The sequence below is a fragment of the Martes martes genome (genome assembly GCF_963455335.1).
Source record: "Martes martes genome assembly, chromosome: 2".
NCBI classification, from domain to species: Eukaryota; Metazoa; Chordata; class Mammalia; order Carnivora; family Mustelidae; genus Martes; species Martes martes.
Window position 1 is genome coordinate 182,115,707 of NC_137889.1, and position 19,975 is coordinate 182,135,681.

Here is a 19,975-nt window from a genome sequence, read left to right on the forward strand (position 1 = left end):
AGTCAATTAAAATTAATTGACTTTAATTGTCAATTACAAGTAATGTAGGAGTGTTTTTGCACTCATACTCTCTCTCTCTCTTCCTGTTTCTCTCCCTGCTCACACCCTTCTCCAAGCTGAGGTCATCAGGACTTGATCCCTGAAGCCACATCTCCAAGGCGTTTCTTCCTTAAAGGGCCTAAGGGATACAAGAGATCTGATTCCTCTCTGAAATGGGGTAGCGGAAGAGAGATTGCTACAATCCCTATGCTCAGGCTGACCATCCATTCTGGATGGCTCAATTTGTGCCTGTTGTCGCCTTTCACTCCCCAAATCATCCCATTTTGGATGATAAATATATGGTCACCTGACCTATATCTAAATCAGAACATCAGGCATGTTTTAAGAACCGTATGGTTTGGAGTCAACCTTCCCCTCTTTGTCTTGTTGCTCCCCCCTCCCCCCAGTGCACCTGCCACCCCCACCCCGCCCAGTGTATGCCCTGGCCTCCGCCGTCCCCTTACGACCAACTGGGACCTAGGGGCAACCTATGACCAGAGCTACTTCCTTCAGTCACTAGCAATGGTTTATGCCACAGTTTTGGGTGCTGTAACTAGGGCCTGGATCCTATTGCTACCCCTTCAATTACCAATCAAGAATGAGGGGTGGGTCCCTAATCTGAGCTCATTTAGTTGCAAATTTTAGGAATTGCAAATAGATTAAAAAATTCTGTTTCCTCCCTCCCTTACCAATCAAGAGACCTGATTTATATGTACTGTGTGTCAAATGCATTTCTTACTCCTCGCATTTACTAAACCACTTAATACTTTTCATCTTAAAGCAAGTTTTTCTTACTCCTGCAATATGACTTCTTTATCATATCCTTAGGGAAATGGAAAAAGGTGAAAAGGTCATGGTGCTTAGTATGAGATTAAGACAGATTGGGATTATACAAATGTATGACAACAATAATAAGTTTTTTTTTTTTTTTTTAAGTTGGATTTCTTGGAGCCAGAACAAATCCCGATAAAATAAAAATCCTAGAAAAAGCACTCAGATGCGTAATTGGTCAGTAATTCTATTTTGCAGACAGTTGGTGCCTACTGTGTGTTTCATGGCTTTGTATTGGGCAAGCCCTTCAGGAAGATCCACCGTGGAATTATAGCACAATTTCCTCAAAGAATGTATCATTTAGTGGAGAGGCCATGACAAGGTTATGAATAATCCTATTATAAAGCAATGAAAGATATATGACTACAGGGATGTCTGAACCTTGTGCTGCGGGGATTTCTAGAACACAAATGTGACTCTAAAGTTTAGAAATACTGCTAATTCTGGGAAGTAGCATAGATTTAGATAAGAAGCCCTATCATGTTGTTTTTTAATTTATTTATGTTTGTATAGTGGCCCAGGCATATGAAGTTCTCAGGAATGGTTATTGATAATTACAATAAAGCAATCTTGTAGGGGTCTATTTTAAGTACTATATATATCTGTACCTATATCTATCTATCTCTATATATCCATCTACATTCTATATATAACATGATACATGGACATATAATATATATTACCCATTTATGCAGACACATACATATATACTTATACATATGTAATATGTATATTATACATATACAATATACATATTTTATCTTATATAGAGAGTATATATACTTAATATCTTATTTATCTTTTTTTAATTCTTTTTTTTTTTAATTTATTTATTTGTTAGAGAGAGAGAGCGAGCGAGCACAGGCAGACAGAGTGGTAGGCAGAGGCAGAGGGAGAAGCAGGCTCCCTGCTGAGCAAGAAGCCCAATGTGGGACTCGATCCCAGGACACTGGGATCGTGACCTGAGCCGAAGGCAGCTGCTTAACCAACTGAGCCACCCAGGCGTCCCAATATCTTATTTATCTTATATAAAGAGTATATATACTTAATATTTTATATATATATGTGTGTATGTATATATATATACACACACACACACACATAAAGAGAGAAAGTTTGTGTCATATATGACTGCCTCTAGGGTTTTCAAATTGACTCCCACATTTCTCCCATTTCTCACTGGTCTTGTCTCTTCTGTTTCCTCATGTTCATTCCTCCATCTTGGCTTTCCATTCTGTTTCCACGTCCCTTTTGTGACCATTCTCTGCCAGCCACTAGATCTTCAAAATCTTCTCCTTCGGGTGCTTTCATCTCAGCCACAAACTGCTCAAGACCCTCCAGTCTCCCCTCCATCTCTCCCCCATCCCCTCCTTTCTTCTACCATTACTTTTCTCCCTCCCTTCCTTCCTTCTTTCCTTCCTCCCTCCCTACCCCCCTTCGTTCCTTCCTTTCTTTTTTTCTCTCTTTCTTTTGAGAGAAAGAGCCTGTGAGTCATTGGGGGAGGGTCAGAGGGACCGGGAGACTCTCAAGCCAACTCCGCCATCAGATCAGCACGGAGCTGAATGTGGGGCTCGATCCCATGACTCTGAGATCATGACTTGATCCGAAATCAAGAGTTGGCTGCTGAACCATCTGGGTCCCCCAGGCGCCCCTATACCATTACATTTCTTGAAAACTTATCAAGCACTAAATCCTTGGGTCTGCCTCATCCCTTCACATGTGTTGTTCCCTCCACTGCAGCCTGGATTCTGGCCCCACAAACTCTAAGAGTGTGTGTGTGTGTGTGTGTGTGTGTGTGTGTGTGTGTCTGAGTGGGAGTACACATTGAGTCACCCAAAACCTCCAGGTTAACTAGGAAAGCGAGTTATCATGGTATCAAGCCCAGGGCCTATGGTCTCAGCCTGCCACAGGTTCCAATCCTGGTGCAAGTTGCTTAACGTCCCTGTGCCTCAGTTTCCTGAACTATAAAGTGGGAAGACAGAAATTATCTGGTAGAGTTATTGTGAAGATTAAGTGATTTGGCAAGTATAGAGAATTTGGAACTGGCTAGGCATTATCAGTTGATTTTATGATTACAGACTGCCTGGGATGCTTTTCTGTCCTTATCTTACTTGACTTCCGGAAGAGAGAGAATACAACTGAATTCTCCTACTTCCTTGAAAACCTCCTTCTGCTACTGCCCTCTCTGTTTTTGCCTTTCTGGCCCTGGCTTCCCAAGTTCCTCTGTAGAATCCCTTTTTCTGCTTGTCGCTCCTTGTGGGTGGTCCCCTAGGTGGGGCCTCAGCCTTCTGCTTTCCTGGTGGTGTGTGCTGTCTGGGATGACCTCACCGAGTCCTTGGTGGCAGCCACCTCCCTATGGCCTGTTCCTATCTGAGCTCCAGGCCTGGATCTCAAGCTTTCAAGAAGTCTACAAGCACCTTGAACTCGACATGCTTGACGACAAGTTTGTCACCAGCCATTCCAAACCCACTTCCGAGCTCGCCGAAGGCAAGCACCGCTGCAGCTTACCCCTGAAGCCAGGCACGTCCTGGAGCTCCTCCTTGCACTCATTTTCCGCAGTACTGTTGGTGATCAAGGCCTACTCAGAGTACTTGCCTTCTCTCTTCTTCGCCCCTTCTCACATTCTCACCTGCACCAACTCGGTTCCGCTCACCATTTCTCCCAGGGATCCCTGCATCAGGTTTCCCGCCATTTTCTTCAGGTCTCAAGATTTGTCCCTTCCAACCCGTCCTCCTCTGAGCGTCCCCATAGCTTTCCAAAATGCAAATCTTACCTCATCTGGCCTTAGCCTAAAGTCCTTTATTGACCCTTCATAGTTCAGAGGATGAAGTTCATGTTTCTTGGCACCCATGGGTCCTGTTTATCTCTGTGCTCTTGACTTCCCTTCCCTGTGGGCCCAGCTTCCCAGGCTGTACTGTGCCACAGGGACTTAGGGTTCTTGATCTACATGCCCCCCCCATTCTGTTTCTTCCTCTGGCCCTTCACACTTGTGCTTTCTACCCCTTAAACATCCTCCCCTCTCTGCTGTGTCTTCCTCTTCTTCTGATACCTCAGAATCGAAGTGCAACCTCTTTGGGGAGCCTCACTACACAACATGACATAGCTGCCCCTCTGTGTTCAAACATCACTCTGTGCAAGCCTCCCTTAGAGGATGTAGGACAGTTTAGTCTTTGACCCCCTTAAGCATCATCCTTTCTTTCTCTCAAGTCCCATGAGGGTGACAACTATGTCTTACCTCACTTTGCATTCCTATACCTGTAATTCATCTGGCCCATGGAGGTTGTTCAATAAATACTGAATGGAAGCTTGAACCGAGAACATACATTATTTTCTTTTATCTTCATAAACTGTGAGGTGCTTATTGTTAGAATAGAACCTACCAATAAGGATCATACATTCATTTCTTCCACTGTATGGACAAAAGACTTTCAAACAGTTACTGGGGAAGCAAGGACTGTGAAGGAGCAACCTGGAAAGAGATATACCCTTTGGGTGGTAATCCCACCTCTAGGAATGTCTCCTAAATAATCAGAGGCAGAAAAGCTTTATTCACCAAGATGCTGCTCATCACTGAGTAATTTGTGATAGAAAAAAAAAAACAAAACGGAAAAGATAGAAAAATAATTAAACCGTCAAAATTACGGTACATAATACAACTAAACATTATACTGCCATTATCCACTGCTTCCAGAGAATTTTTAATCATCTGGGACAATGCTTATGGTATGCATAGTGAAAAAGATGGATGGAAAACTAACAAATATTTAAAATCTTAAATGATACAAAGGAAAAAAAGAAACCCTTACAATAAGTAGAGAAATAGGATTTAACAGAAACATACCCCAAATTAACTCTGCAGTAATTGTATCTTGGGTGATTTTTGTTTTTTTATAATCTTTGGTATTGCCTAAATTTTCTACAAAGGCCCCTTGACTTTTACCATCAGAAACATAAAAATTCGCAGGTTAGAAATCTTGACTGTGTGGCTTTAATGAACATCTTCTGTTCCATTTGTGTGGCACCCTTCCTCCTTCCTCCTGTGAGAGTGTCTCAGCTTTTCCTTGGGGACACGTCCTCCCTCATTCTTAGATCTCATTGTTGGATGAAATGAACCCTTAGCCCCCAGCTCCCAGAGTGGATGTGGGATCCAGTCCCGGTCAATCATCAGATCCTCCCCATCTGGCTTCAGCGACTGGTCCCAGATGTGCATGTGACTTAACCCAGGTCCGTACTTTTATAGGAGATGTACACGGGGACAGAAAAGCTCTGCTCACATTGGTACTAATAAGCTACGAGCCTAGAGCTGCCCGATTGCGTATGAAGACAGGGAAGTCATACAGGACCGTGCTGCTGAAGGATGGACCTGGAGAAAGACGCATGTGCACACCCACCCACCCACACACACACACATACACACTCACACCACACACACCACCTTCAAGTCCTGATGACTTTGAATTCTTGAGTCTAAGAAAGTTTCAAATGTTAGCCTCACTGGACTTTCCAGTTCTAAGAACCCTTACATTTTAGGTTTCTTTGGGTTTTTTTATTTGTATGTTTGAGTCCTTTTGAGCTGGGTTTCTACAAGTTGCAATCAAGAGTCCTCACTAACACGGTTATGAAAACAATAAACTATGTAAAGTATAATTTATAAAAGGCTCCAGGGCTGTCATAAGAAAGAGTACAGAATTGGCCCTATACATCTTACCTGACAATGGAAAACATTTCCATCGTTGGAAGTGTTTCTGTTGGGTGTGTTCTAAAATGTAGTTCACTCCCATAGCAGGTCACTTAGAGTACTTTCTAGATGCCTTCTTTTGCAGGCATGAGGTGTTATTAAAAATAGCTAGTCACCCTAAAGGCACAGTGCTGGAAGCTTTCTGCTATGCCTGGCATTAAACCTTTAATGGCTGGATCTGAGGAGATTTGGGGTATCTCAAGAAAGGGATTGGAGTGAAGGGGCACTTTGGTGTTTAGGGCAGCGACATTTTTCCAGTCAATACAGAAAAACCTCAATATTCTACCAACCTATGTGGCCAATTTGGTGTGTATTGGCTGAACACAACCCCTGTCAGCAGGTATGAGAATTTCTTTTTGGGTACGTGCTTACCTTCCCAGACTGTGAAGCCCCCGAGGCAAGGACTTTGTCTTACTGATTTTTGGAGGTCTTGCGCCTACCCAGGTGCTCAGTTAGTAGATATTTGTTGGATGGTAAACATGACTGACAGTCCAGCATTGTATAATTCCCTATTCTGGTTTTTTTTGTTTTTTTTTTTTTTTTCCCTGATAGAAGTTTCCTGCCTAGAATTAAATTGCAGTATGGTCTCTTTTCACCTGCTCTTCTGAAGACTTTATCCTCTCCAATATCAGTTGATTGAAGAAGAAAATTGTAAATTTTCTCTCTCAGGCATAATGTTGATATTTTAACTCCCAGTGATTTTTTTTTTCTTACTACAAAATGGATTTTAGAAATGAATCAAGATCCCAGAAACTTATGATTGCTTTGAGTGGTATCTTTTATCTCTGTCATCCTAAGAAAAAGATGTGGTCTGATGTCCCATAGCACAAGCAGAGACCTTTGAATTTCAGTTTTCCCACAGCTGTATGACTTGACACATTTGCTAAGACATTGGGGTGGGGGTCCTAGTCTTGACCGCAAGGATTGTGGCAGGGCCCACCTCTGTCAGTTAACAATGGTACTTCAAGTACTAGGTCTTCCTTGTTCAGAGTAGACACTTACATGCTTGTTGAATAAATACATGAGTTTAAGGAGAGGCAATCACACATATTGATTGACCTAGAAATGATAATTTTTTTTAAAGATTATTTATTTATTTATTTATTTGCCGGGGGCGGGGGCATGAGTGCAGGGAGGGGCAGAGGGAGAGAGGACTGAGCCTGGATCCCAGTGAGGGGCTTCACCCCTGGACCCTCTTATACATGACCTGAGCCAAAGTCAGCCGCCTAGCCCACTAAGCCACCCAGGTGCCCCCGAAGTGATCATTTTTAAGTGATTAGCTTTCTTAAAAAAACTAACTTAGGTCCTATGAAAATCAAACAGGAGAGCTTTTAATATTAAAAAAAGTGGGGTGAGGAGCTGGTTAATTATACATTTTGGATGCTATTCTAGGGAAGAGTCTAGGTATATCTATATGATTCCCCCACTTTTTCTGATGGGCACCTCCTATTTATTTTCCATTCTGAAGCTCTCTGGTAAGGTGTTTTCTTGGTTTATTCCAACGCAGTGGGAAAGGTCATCGTATCCGGAATCAGTCTTAAAATGACTGGCTCTCCCCTCTATTTGCTGTGAGATCTTGGGCCACTTTTAAAACTCAGGTAATAAACATTCTGCTCTACCCACCCCACAAAGCTGCTGTGGTGAGCATGGAATAATATTAGAGTAAGAAGGAACTATAAAATCCCGTACAGATACTGTTGTTACCTTGGATAAGGCAATTCCCGGGCAGTGGAACCTGGTTTAAGATGATTGTTTTATTATTATTTTGCTCCTGGTGCAGGGTAAGGCGGCTAAGAGGACAGTCGGGACCCCTGTGCCAGTGCCTGTCCTCTGGTACAGAGGCAGAGAAATTACAGGGCAGGGGGTGGGGTGGGCTTGGAGGGGGAGGCTCGCAAAGAGCTTAGCATAGAGACCCTGGCAGAAATGGGTTTAAAAACTCTGGATCGCAGTTCAAACTTCGCAAGCCAAGCTGGGTTCCCAGGAAAGTCTCAGCAGGGGCTTCTGTGGCGGAGGCCACGCCGACCAACAGAAACCAATTGTGTTCTTACAGTTAAGAGCAGGTGGAGAAACGGAGGAGCATAAAGAATTACCTACGCCCCGGCTCAGCATTTCACCACGGTGTCAGGCGCCTAGCTTGGACCACCTTGATTAACATAAATGGAAAAGAACGTGGGGGCCCAACTCCCAATCCCCTGCGCCCCAACTCCTGTCGGTTCCCGCACCACCTCCGCCACCAGCGGTGTCTCTTCTCTTCCCTCGGGAGCGTGCTCGAGGGCCGGGCGGCGGACCTTTATTGTCTGGGGAGCACCTGCCAGGTGGCGGGCCCGTGCCCTTAACGTGCGCTGGGTGCCGGGCTTCACAAAGCGCGCGGGCAGCACCCCCCCTCGTCTGGGAACCGCCTCGGGCCCCCAACCACATCACAGGGGAGGCGGAGAGGTAGAGAGATGAAGGGGCTCGGGGGTCAGGAGCAGGCGGCGAGGGCCAGCACGCCCTCCTCCTCCCCGCCGGGTCAGCCCCGGGGGACTAGCACGTCGAAGGAGCAGAGGCCAGACGCCGCCGGGAGGGAGCGAGACCCGGGAGCGAGGGAGGGAGGGGAGGCGAGGAGGGGCGCGGAGAAGGGGCGTGGTCAGAGCGCAGGGGGAGGGCGCTGGGAGGAGGGGCCGCAGCTCGGCGCTCGCGGCTCTGGGGGCTTGGCTTTGCCGCGCGCGGTGCACTTGGGCGAGAGCAGGAACGTGGAACGGAGCTCCGATCCCAGCGCAGCCACCGCGATGAGAGGCGCCCGCGGCGCCTGGGATTTTCTCTGCGTCCTGCTCCTCCTGTTCCGCGTCCAGACAGGTGGGAGAGCGCCGCGGGTCCCCCGGGCCGCGCCCCCCGCCCCGTTGTAGCCTGTGCCCCCGAGGGCTCGAACCCGCAGGGTGGGGGGTGGTTCGTTGGCTGAGGTGACGGCCCTTCAGTGCCCTTGCTTTTCAGGCTCCGGGAAGGTTCGAGGCGTTCCCGGGACTCTCCTGCGCCCTGCCTCGCTCACCTGCGCGGGGAGCCCCTGCCGCGGTGGCGAGGGCGCTGAGCCGGGGGTCTTGAGGGAAGGAGGGCAGCGAAGGGGCTCAGCAGTGGGCGAGGTGCGGTCGCCGGCTGCAGGCTGCGTGCGAGTTCGGGGCTGCTTTTGTGTAGAGGGTACGGGGGGGCCGAGGCGGGCGGGTCCTGGGTCCGCACCCAGCGCGCTATCTCCGCGGTGCGAGGCGCGGCCGCCGCTTCCTTTTGTTAAAAGTTGCGCGTGTGTGACCAGCGCACTGGACGAGCAGCCAGCAGGTTCCCAGCCGCGCCGAGGGCAAAGTTGGAGAGCCTTTTCTTCGCTCTGCGCCTGCCGCTTTCCAAACCGCGGGCGCTCTTTGTGGCCCAGAGCTGGGGACCGACCCTTTGCCGCCTCTCCTCGCGGCGTCCCCGGGCCCCCTGGTTAGGCATTTTGCCCGGGGAGCGCGCGGCGTGCGGCTCTGGGGCCGGACCCCGCGAACCTAGAGGTGGAGGCTACGGGGACAACTTGGGCAGGGCGTGTGGAAAGCAGCCGCTAGGTTGCAGACTTTTTGCCGTTGTAAATCCCATGCCAGAGGCTCGCCCCTTTCCGCCGGGGTGCCGTTTCTTTCCTGCCACGCGCCTCCGAGCGGCTGGTGGCTGCGTTTGCCGCCTGCTCCCGGAGGAGGCAGGGGCAGTGCGCCCGGACCCTCAGGTCCTCCACCCGGCCGGCTCCCGGGCCCCACCGGGATGCCCGGACAGGCTGGCGGGGCTCTGCAAGCCGCTCGAATCGGTGTCTGCGACATGTAATTTCGGGTCCCCGTTTTCTTTCGGAATTTTGGGATTTGCAACACCCTTCCCCACGTGATAGCCACACTACTTAAGGCCCGCATGGGGCGGGGGTGGGAGATGGAGTGGAACTTTTCTGTAAATCTTCCTTGGATCTTGAAGCTGTCGTGAAAATCCGGTTCTGTCTGCGCGGGAACTTGGGTCTGAAGGTGGAGGAGGAGGATTTGCGGGCTCCTGGAAGCTCTCGGTCAGATCCCTGCCCCTTCTTCCTTTTTTTTTTTTTTTTTTCCTGGGTGTCGCTGGTGCGCGAGCGAGAGCAGGTCGCCTGGCTAAGCCTTGAAACCCTGCTCTCTCCCAGGTCATTTTTTTGAAAAACCTTTAAGGCATCCCCGGTGATGCAAAGATAGAAAGTGAGTCTGAACTGGGATTTGAGGGCTAAACAAGGAAGCATCGCTGTGAACTGTCGTGGTACTCCATTGACCACTGGTCCATTTCCCATAAAGTCTCAAGGTGCAGCCTCCCTACTCCCCCGGGGCTGGAAAGGCATTGTGAGGGCTTTCCTGTGGAGGAAGGGAGGCCTCGCATCTGGATCTGGACCCTGTGAGGTGGTGGTGGTGGTGGAGAGGGAGGAGGGATGATCATGAGTGAGTGCCCGGATTCCGCGGCGGATTTGACCGTTCAAGCTTCAGATGACATATTTCGTCCTTACGTCTTTGTGCCTTGAAATGAAGGCACAAATGCCTTGGCATTTTCAATTTCACTTAAGGTATGTGTACGGACCCAAATAGGGCACTGGCACGACAGACCACACAGAATAGTTACCTTTAAAAAAATTAAATGAATCCGTTGCTTCCTTCTTCCTCGTAATTATTCCTGCTCCATCCAGTAGATTTTTGGCAGAGGGAATTTTAAGGTCTGGCTCCTGGGGGGCAGTATGGTATAGTGACAGAGCCTTGAGCTGCCCTTCTGGATCTCCTTTTCCAGCATTTATTAGCCGTGTGCCCTTGGCAGGTCCTTTAAATTCTGGACATCGCAGTTTCCTCAAGAGGATGGTGAAGCATCTTTTGGGCCCCAGATTCTCCTCTGACAGTGTTCTGAGTGTAGATTGCAATTTTTCTGAATTCTTTTCCTGATTCCTTTCTGTCTCCCTGAAATTCGCCTGCCTCCCCTGATCACAGGGTCCACTCGTGGTATGCTGCTGGTCAGCCTCTGGCTAAAGCAGGAAATTGTGGTTTATTCTGCTCCCTCCAGGATCCAAGCACGTTTGCCCAGTTTCTCGTTGAATTCGCTCAAGGAGGCGCCAATTCTGTAGGACTCTCCATCACCACTCCCCTCAGTGTTTATGACTCCTGTGCCCAGTGAGGTGAACCTGAAGGAAATAGTGAATCATCCTTTTCCCCCTTGTTCCTGCAGGTGTGAGGTCGAAGTCATACCCAGCAGCTGGCTCTGGGACATTTTGAATCTTATCCTGTTGGGAATAATATGATGGTCTCATAAAGTCCAGAAAAGTCATTTAGCCCCATTCTGGTCTTTCCCACTCATCCACAGATTTTTTTCCTTAGGACTTGATAAATTATGTATGCTGTGTTATTGCAACACATTTTCTGATGCGCCTTAAATTTCACTTTGTGTGTTGTACATAGTTGTTCTTTATTCGGAACTGGGCCAGGCCCATGCTGGGTGGTTGGGGGGGGTGGTGCTTTATACTTGGTATTTCTAGTCCTTCCAACAAACCCTGGGGGGGGACCGGTAGTACTCTTGCCATCCCTACCATTTTATAGCTGGAGAAACTGGCTGAGGATTAGTCAGTTACCCAAATTACTCCGTGGTGAAGCCTGACATTAGCCCCACATATATTCCCAACTGTGTATCCATTCACATGCCTTAACAGAATCAGTTGTGTGATTCATTGGAAACTATGCAATGAACACATATTTATATGCCAGGGTATTGTTGGAGGTTCTGGGACTACAGGATGGTCAAGGTCATTACCTTCCAAATTTTGGTTAAAAAAACACCCAGAATTGCCTCTCTTAAGATATCTGAGGTAGTGTTCTCAGTTTGAAGAGAAGTATTCATTGGGGAGGGGAGTCATTAAATTCTGCTTCCCTGGGGAGCGTGTAGGCAGTGGACCCTGGGCAAGGAGGCTGTAGGTGTTAGGTGTCCCATTCCAAAGGCCTTCAGAAATGAGGATAAGCTGTCTCTAAAGTGATGGTGGAAATCAGTTGATCTTTTTTTTCCTATCCCCCACTCCAGAAAATTAAAAAAAAAAATGCTCTCAGCATTATTACATACTTGTGGCATACTTGTGTAAGAGCAGACCCCCAGGAATGAGTTAATACCGCTGGTCATTTAGGGACAGATGTTGTGGTGATGAATTTTGCTGCTGTTGTTGACGGCTGCTAGAAGTTACTCTTAGGATTTTGACTCATTTCCTCAAGTCTTCCCCCCCAGCTGATTAAAGAAGGACACCAGGAAATGAGCCGCGGTGTCCAGGCGGAATTCTTGAAGCTGGCCTTGCAGGACGGGAACCCCTTAAAGGCAGTGGTCAAGGCCGCAGCCGCCTTTGCTCCAGAATGCATTTAGTTGAACCGTCGGTGGACGGGCTGGGGCAAGGGGTGGGCTTTGTTTTGCCGCATTCGTGCGTGGTTGACTTTCAGAATAAGGGATTGAAAGACATGGGAAGGGATCTTAAATATGCAACATTTTATAGGTGGCTTCTGTAACTTGAGTGGGTAGTGCATGAGTTCCAACCCGGGAGTAAGCGGAGGTCCAAGTGTGAGTCTAGGGCCAATCTTTGTTGAAAGGGAGGGGACTTGGAGGAAATCTGGCCTGGTCCCTCAGATTTTGGACGTTTGGCACTAGGAGACCGCTCATCTTTTGACTTCAGACTCTAAATAAAGTAGAGAGGGGTTACTGGCTGAGAGCCCTTCCACATATGTTGTCTCCCCCCCCACCCCCAGCCCCACGCTTTTTAAGAAAACATCCAGGCCATACTTAAAAATCTGGAGAATTTATGTCAAGATCTCGATTTGTCTGTTCTCTTGAAGAACTGAGAACTCTGCCCCTTTCGATGGACCTGTGGTGTTTAGGAGGCCCTAAGAAATACCACTCTCCTGCCAGCCCTTAAACGTGTAGATATTTAGCCTTAGGCCCTGGTGAGCGTAGATGGGACCACACAGGTACCTGGTGGACAGAGCACAGGCCCAGGGAGGGACGACAGCCTTGTATCAGTCTGCTGGCTTTGTGGCTGACACCTCTGGAGCCTTGGAGCAAGTCACTTGCCCTGCTGAGTTTACTTTTTCTTCTTAGTCTTAGTTTTCTTCTTTCGTCTTAGTTTCAGCTGTGTGACTTTGGCGAATTACTTAACCATTCTGTGCCATCCTGTGCCAGTAAATGTGTTTCTACCTGGAGAGTTTTTAGAATGGTGTTGCCTGGCACGCTTTCTACTACAAGCTCCGTACAAGTTAGTCATGATTATTATCTGTAAAATAGGAATTCTTGTTATGTCTAGCATGGAAATCATGCCCACTCTAATATGGTTGGTTGTCCTGCAAATCAGAAAGAGACTTTTGTACAGACGACCTGGCCCAGGATCTGGGATGGGCACCTGATGAGCGAGTGAGCTCTGTGAGTATGTAGAATGTGACTTTCGCTTTGCCACCTTTGCGTGCGGGTATCAGTAAGTGCTAACATGATGGCTTTTAACGTGAAATAAACTTTCATTTTTGTTTCGCGTTTTAGATAGCTTTTGACCTAACAGTTGGGAATCACTGCTTCGAGACCGAACAGATCTTGGACCTCCCCCCTCCCCCCCAGAAAGACAAATAGCCCAGCCCATTTCTCCAGTGCAAACAGTCACGTCAGCGGACTCTTCCATTCATCTTACGCTTTAGCTTTCGTGCTTACATTTTGGTTTCTGCACACTTCGTGCCTCCTTTTCTGACAGCTAGGTTTTCAACACTTGCAAGCTTTAAGCTAAATTGTTATCCAGGGTGGAGGGCGTCAGAGGTAAGACCTTGGGCTCTGAAAGGGACAACCTGGGTTTTTACCCAGTTTAACCCCTTGTCAGCCGTCTGCTCTGGGAGAAGACTCTTCCTCTCTGGAAGCTTCAGTTCTCCATGTGTGACCCAGGGATGGTAGCATGGGCTCCCAAAAGGAGTAAATGAAATTATCCACGTAATGTCCCTATCATGGTGTCCCTCACGGGGACAGCATGGGGACTCCACAACAGGGCGATTTTATGTTCCTCTTTCAGCTTTGTCTCTTAGAAAAAAAAAAAATTGGAAATGGATTAAAATCAGAGTTTATAGAGTGGCAGGTGTTTGTTTTTTAGTAGTACTATGAAATGTTTACATTTAACATCTAGTTTTTTGTTGTTGTTTTTTTTTTCCTTAAATCTACTGTTAGTGGCAGTGCATTGTTCTCTCCCTGGTTCTTTGTTTCACCGTATTTTTTGCACATTTCGGTGAATACAGATTTCTGGATGAAAGTTGAGGAGGGAAAATGGCCCTTTTCTCAAGGTGGCCTAGTAAGGGTAGCTCACATAGAGTCTAGGAACCCTGTTACCTTGTAAAGTGGCATTGATGTCACCATAAGAGTGAGGGCCTTTTCTGTGACTGCCTTCCCTCGGAGTGAGGGACCAGGCTGACCTTGGCCATTGCCCCAGGCTAGGCACGCAAAGGGGCTTGGTATATATGAACGTCTCCTGTTCTCTAGGACTTGTACAGCGCTTTGAACATAGTAAATGCTCAGTAAACATTTCAGAAAGAGTCGAAGGAAGATCTATCAATCCCCAAGCCTTGGTCCTTGCCAGAACTGCAGGTATGGGCAAGAGGTCAGGGAGGGATGGACTAAGAGCCTCTGATTTAAAGCGAATTTGGCATCAGAAGGAGTGCTAAGTGCTCAGGTGGGATTTCAGAGGAGAGGAGTTTATGTCTTGGTGGGCAGACGATAGAGATCAGAGATCAGTAGAGGTGTCCAGGTGGGAGATAATATCTGGGGTTAATTTCTGCGTGTTAGAGGGTAGAGGGTCTCCAGTAGAGGCTTCCGTTGGAAGCAAGCTGTGGGAACAGGGGATAAGACTTAAGATCTTATTTGAGGATTGTCGGGTCTTTCCGGTGGTGTGATGGTTACGGTGGATAGGGATTTGGAAGGGAAGGGGCTGGAAAGGTGGGCTCTTTGATTAGCCTCAAGGAGCATTGGAGGGAGGGCATATCTAGTGTTGAGTTTGATCCAGATTCTGAAAAGAGCTTGGAGGTCAGGGCTAAGGTGAACCCCACCCAGGAGTGGCTCTCTGGGATTTGCTAACTAAGCCCAGGCGGCTCACTCCACCATTCCATCGAGTCCCCAACCTGCCCCGAAAACTGGGACACCCCCTTGCTGTGGGTAACCTAGACTGAGGGAGGAGTGTGTGCATGCACGTGTGTGTTTACATTTCAGTAAAATACACATAACATTTACTATCCTAATCTTTTTGAGGTGTACAGTTCGGTAGTGTTAAGAACACTCACGTTGTCATGCAGCCCATCTCCAGAACACTTTCCATCTTGCGAAACGAACTCTGAGCCCATTAAACACTCACTCCCTGTTCGCCCTCCCTCAGCCCCTGGCAACCATCATGCTCTTTTCTGTATTTATGAATTTGACTACTCCAGGGACTTCATATAAATGGAATCCTTGAGTATTTGTCCTTGTGACTGGCTTGTTTCGCTTCGCATAACGTCTTCAGGGTTCATCCATGTTGTAACATATGTTAGAATTTCTTTCCTTTTTAAGGAGGGAAATGTATGGCTGTGTGTATGTGTGTATGCATATGCATATGCACATGTGTTAATTTATACCATATTTTGTTTATCCGTTCATCCATCAATGGACACTGCCTGGGTTGCTTCCCCCCTTTTGGCTGTTCTGAATAATGCTGCTGTGAACACAGGCGTGCAGATCTCTCTGGGAGAGTTTCTCAGGGGCCTTGTTCAGGACGGTCAGTCTCATGGCCGAGCTATGTGTTGATGGGGAGCTGGGCAGAGGGGCGCTCAGACTCTACATGGCGTCTGGGTGAAGAGGTGAGGGCCTCGGTGTGGGGGTGCGTGCTCTAGAAAGAAGGGAAGACACATGGGAGACAGGAAGATAAAGGTGGTCGACTTCATTCACTTGGCAAATTCACAGGCATCTTGGGTGTATCAGGCATGGGTGAGATTGAGGGGAAGGCGGGGAGCAGGAGTTCCCGCAGGCCTGTGTAACTGGGAGGACTGGTGGTACTGTGGAATAAATGGAAAATAAAGCCAGAGGAGGAGCCCACCGTTTGAGGGGAGGACTAGGGTCTCAGTCTCTGTTGTGGTTAGTTATTGACTGTTTACGGGCTGCGTTTATTTGAAACTCAATTTCGCAGACATGAGCGTAGATACAAATGAGATTCTTCATAGGGTCAGGTCCATGTAAGGGCAAAGCTACACCCCAGAAGTCACCAGAACATGGCCGTGTAATATCAGGGGTAGGATATGGGGATTTTAAAGAATTGTGTGTTGTGTATCAGTCATAAAATGGAAAGTAAATTTTCATGAAAAGGAAGATAATTCTGCATTTATTCTCTGCATTAAGCCGTTTTTAAAGGGTGTTCATTGGCTTTCTCAGAGCACAGAATGGGCATTGTGGGTGTGAGGGAGGACGGAGTTGATTAAAGCTTTGGCAAATAGGCCCTTTGCAGGCAACTTGAAGAAATTGGATTTATTAAGCTGGAGAAGATAAGGGGAGGAAGTTTTAGGGAATGACAGTCTCCAAATATTTGTAATATGTGAGTGAGGAATGGGACAAAATGAGAATAGCTTAAATTACCCCAGAAGAAAATTGAGATTTTTTTTTTTTAGGGAAAATTCTTTGATTGGAAGCTTGGGAAATACTTTATTGCATTCCCAGAACTAGTTATAGGGTCTTTGCTGCAAGTATGAGGAAAGCCAAATGTTGTCATTTTGAATGGTTAGGTCCTGCTTACCTCAGCTGGTCTGATGACCCTTTAAGGGCTTGTCTGAAACCTTTTCTAAATAAAATACCCAGCCATCTTTCCTTCTTCCCTGCCTGGGCTTTGGGCAGAGTGTTTCTCTAAATTCTGGTTCGACTCTAACACGATCCACCACTCTTCACAGTTTTGGGCTGTACTGAAAATAGCCAGTAAAGAACCCACAGCTTAAACATGGGTTATTGATCTGCTGGGGGCCAGGGGTTTCCAACCACAGAATGGATGATCACGGTGTGATCACTTAAGGCGAGTGCCAAGGTGAGAGACACAAAAGAAGTTTCGAGGTCTAGAGGTATGTGTCCTTGATCATAATTAACCCTAAGGACGATCGTGCCCTGGCATCCCCCAACTGGCTGATAATTTTGCGAGAATGCCAGCCGTGCCCCACGTGGGCAGAGAGATCTGTTAAGGGTGAAGGAAGTCCTTTTCCCTTGATTGCTCCAGGTGGATTGTTCGCTCTGTGGTTTACCCACCACGCTGACTTCCCTTCCCACCTGCCTGTTCCCTTTGGTCACTTCATGGTCGTGGCTCAGTGGCACATACCAGATCAGCCCGCCGTCCCGTAGGGGAAGGTGGTGGAAATGAGATTGCAGTTCAACAGCTTCTAGTTGATGACGCCGCCTCGCTTGTCATGTTGAAAATGTGGGATGATGTCTGGGATGTGATCCCTGCCTTTATAGAGGAGGCTGGGAGCTACGGGAAGATAAGGGCTGGGGTCGGTGCTCATGTAATAGGATTTGTAATAAGATTTAAATAACAGTCCTGGTCCAGAAGCCAAGATGCATATTCATTACCATTGGATTAGAGGAATAGGCATCATTTCTGGAGGAGAGAGGCTGATGCGGAGGAAGAGTTGGGGCCCGAGTTAAATCTCGGTTCAGTAATTGGGTAAAGGTGCGACTCTGAAAGGAAAGGGTTTCCATTAGCCATGGAAAGAATCTTTTTTTTTTTTTTTTAATATTTTATTTATTTATTTGACAGACAGAGATCACAAGTAGGCAGAGAGGCAGGCAGAGAGAGAGAGAGAGAGAGGGAGGGAGGAAGGGAAGCAGGCTCCCTGCTGAGCGGAGAGCCCGATGTGGGGCTCGATCCCAGAACCCTGGGATCATGACCCGAGCCGAAGGCAGAGGCTTAACCCACTGAGCCACCCAGGCGCCCCCTATGGAAAGAATCTACTAGAAGATGAGTTAGGGTAATTTCTTAGGATTTTTTTTTTTTTTTTAATTCGTCAGTAATTGCAGTATTTCCTACGGTGCCATATGTGAGGAGATTTTTGTTAAGTGTAATCTGGTCAAGTAGTTACTTATTCAGAGAAATTAACTTTAAAAAATGGAAAAGTGCAGATCTCACTTTCACATGCATTACACGTAACGTATGTACAAGCCAGTCCAGGGCAAGGCCATGGACCCGCACTTCAGTTGCTGTTAAGTCCAGGCTAATTACCCTCCCCCACCTTCTTACCTCCTCGCCGCTAGCCAAGATTGCAGATTTCAGCGGCTCAACATCCAGAAGTGGCAATAGATGATTTTGGGTTCTTATTAGCAGATTTTAAATATTTAGTAAAATGATAATCCAGGCATATGTAGCTGTCTGCATAAATCCATTCGTTTTTTAAAAAGCAAAACAAAACAGAACTACTCCCAAAAAACCAGCAACGAGCCAAACCTCCCAACCTTGATAAGAAGGGTCCTGAATGTTTTAGGATATCGTGAGATTTTTTTCCCCTGGATTCACCAGCCCTGCATTAGAGGGCAATGAGAAGGGAATTAGGGGCACTGGTTACTGCTCTCCCCTCAGCAGTGATCCTTGGGTGGGCAGGTGACTCTTTGTGGGAGGAGAAGTCAGTCACTTCAAGAAAAGGTGTGCGGTGGCACGCAAAACAGGGGAGGGCCTTGTTCCTGACCAAGTGGTTACAAAATAATAGGGAATATGAAAAGAGTGACAAACCCTTACTCACTCCTTTTCTTGTATCTTTAAGTTCCCGAGTGAGGCAAAATATCTAGCTTCCTTTGGATTTACCCCAGGTGAGTCAGGTTATTTCAAAGGGTGTTTATAAAAATTCCTCAAAACAATCCTGGGTTGCCAGTAATTTACGTAGGATGACCTACGTAGGCTGCAGGATTGCTTAGCAGAATTAGAGCAGGGGAGGTCTTTAGCACAAAGAATTTTGGAAGTTATTTGGTGTGTCTTTTTATTGGAAGGAGGTGTTTATAGAAAGGGATCTAATATAGATTTGGCTTCTGGGGAAAACACTGGTGATTTTAGAGGTGTCATGGGGGGTGCATTGGCTCTCTGTTACTCTACTTGGCTAGTGCCCATTTGGGAGAAAACAAGAACATGTTTAAAAAAATGGAAATTATTCTACTTGGAAAGACTGCGGGTACTTGTAAAGTGACTTGGTTTTGGGGTTTGTAAAATGTCTTAAATGCATTTCCATTCTCGTTTTCATGGATTTCTTTTTTAATGGGCGACGCTGAGCCTGTGTACCTTGGGAAGATCCTCATTTTAAGAAATGGCCTGGGAGAACCGCATGGAAGGGTCATTAGGCTTTTTGTCCTCGTTAAATTAAACCTAGATTCTTCGTGCAGAATACGAAATTTGAATAGCCTCTTGTGGCAATGTTTTTTTCTACTTATCATAGTATCTTCGGGATATTTACTGCAGGCAAATAGTAGACACGTTTCTAGCTCAACCAAAATGCGGCACTTTCGTAAAAAGAACCCCCCCTTTTGCTTTTTAAAATAAACTAGCATATGTAGAAGGGTTTATGAATTTTTTAGTAGATCTGAATGTGTAGCCTAATTTACATTTCTGCATTTTCAAGGGATATTATTTAAAATGATCACCTTAGCTTGAGAATGACTGCCTTCAGAAGAGAGGCTGGCCAAGGGAGTGGATGCTGAAGGGCGAGGGTGGTGGCCAGCCAGGAGGTGAGGACAGCCTGGCCCCAGGTGTAGCCGGCTTCTAGCTCCCTACCGGAATTCAGGAACAGCAGCTCTGGCCATCAGACTGTAATGCTTATGTCTCACAGCCTCATTCTCTTGGTCCCTCCAAGTATCTTTTAAACTGACCTTACAGAGCAGGAATTCACAGATTTCTTCATAAATAATTATGAAATCATTGGGGGAGGAGGGCATAGCAGTGAACACACCAAGCAAAAATCTCCGTCATCTTGGGGCTTCTGTTCCAGTGCATTCTTTTTGTCTCATGAGCCCAGGCCCACAAAGAGCCCAGAAAGAAAAAGAAGAAAGCCCAGGGTCTCTCGTAGAAAGCAGCATAATTTAGATTTATTTCAGTTCTGCATTATGGTCAATTAAGGAAGGAAGCAGAGAAAGGTAAGGTTTCTCAGACGGTCAGTGGGGACTAGGTTCATGGGGAAGGAGAGGGCCAGAGAAGGCAAACCAGATCAGGGCAAGAAGAGAAACAGGGAAGGGGGGCCAGGGGCCGACTCAGTGGGAGCTTTTGAAGATAAGATGTTGGTCCCTTGAGTGCTGTCTGCCCTGGGAAGGGCTGAGCCCTCTCTGCTGTCTCAGCTTTTCCCCTTCCCAGTGTGACAG

The 19,975-nt window shown here is 47.1% G+C and overlaps 1 protein-coding gene across 4 annotated transcripts in view; it reads left to right on the top strand.

The window, feature by feature from the left end:
* Nucleotides 1–8,312: 8,312 nt before the first annotated feature.
* The window catches only part of KIT (KIT proto-oncogene, receptor tyrosine kinase), a gene marked incomplete at its 5' end in the record, with an annotated part of 85,723 nt that continues 74,060 nt past the window's right edge, over nucleotides 8,313–19,975 (top strand). For 2 of the 4 annotated variants that reach the window (XM_080796446.1, XM_080796448.1), the window contains one exon: nucleotides 8,313–8,443. In XM_080796446.1, the coding sequence (XP_080652572.1) occupies nucleotides 8,377–8,443 (67 nt within the window). The remainder of the gene's footprint in view (nucleotides 8,444–19,975) is intronic. The other 2 variants (XM_080796445.1, XM_080796447.1) reach the window with 1 other exon arrangement.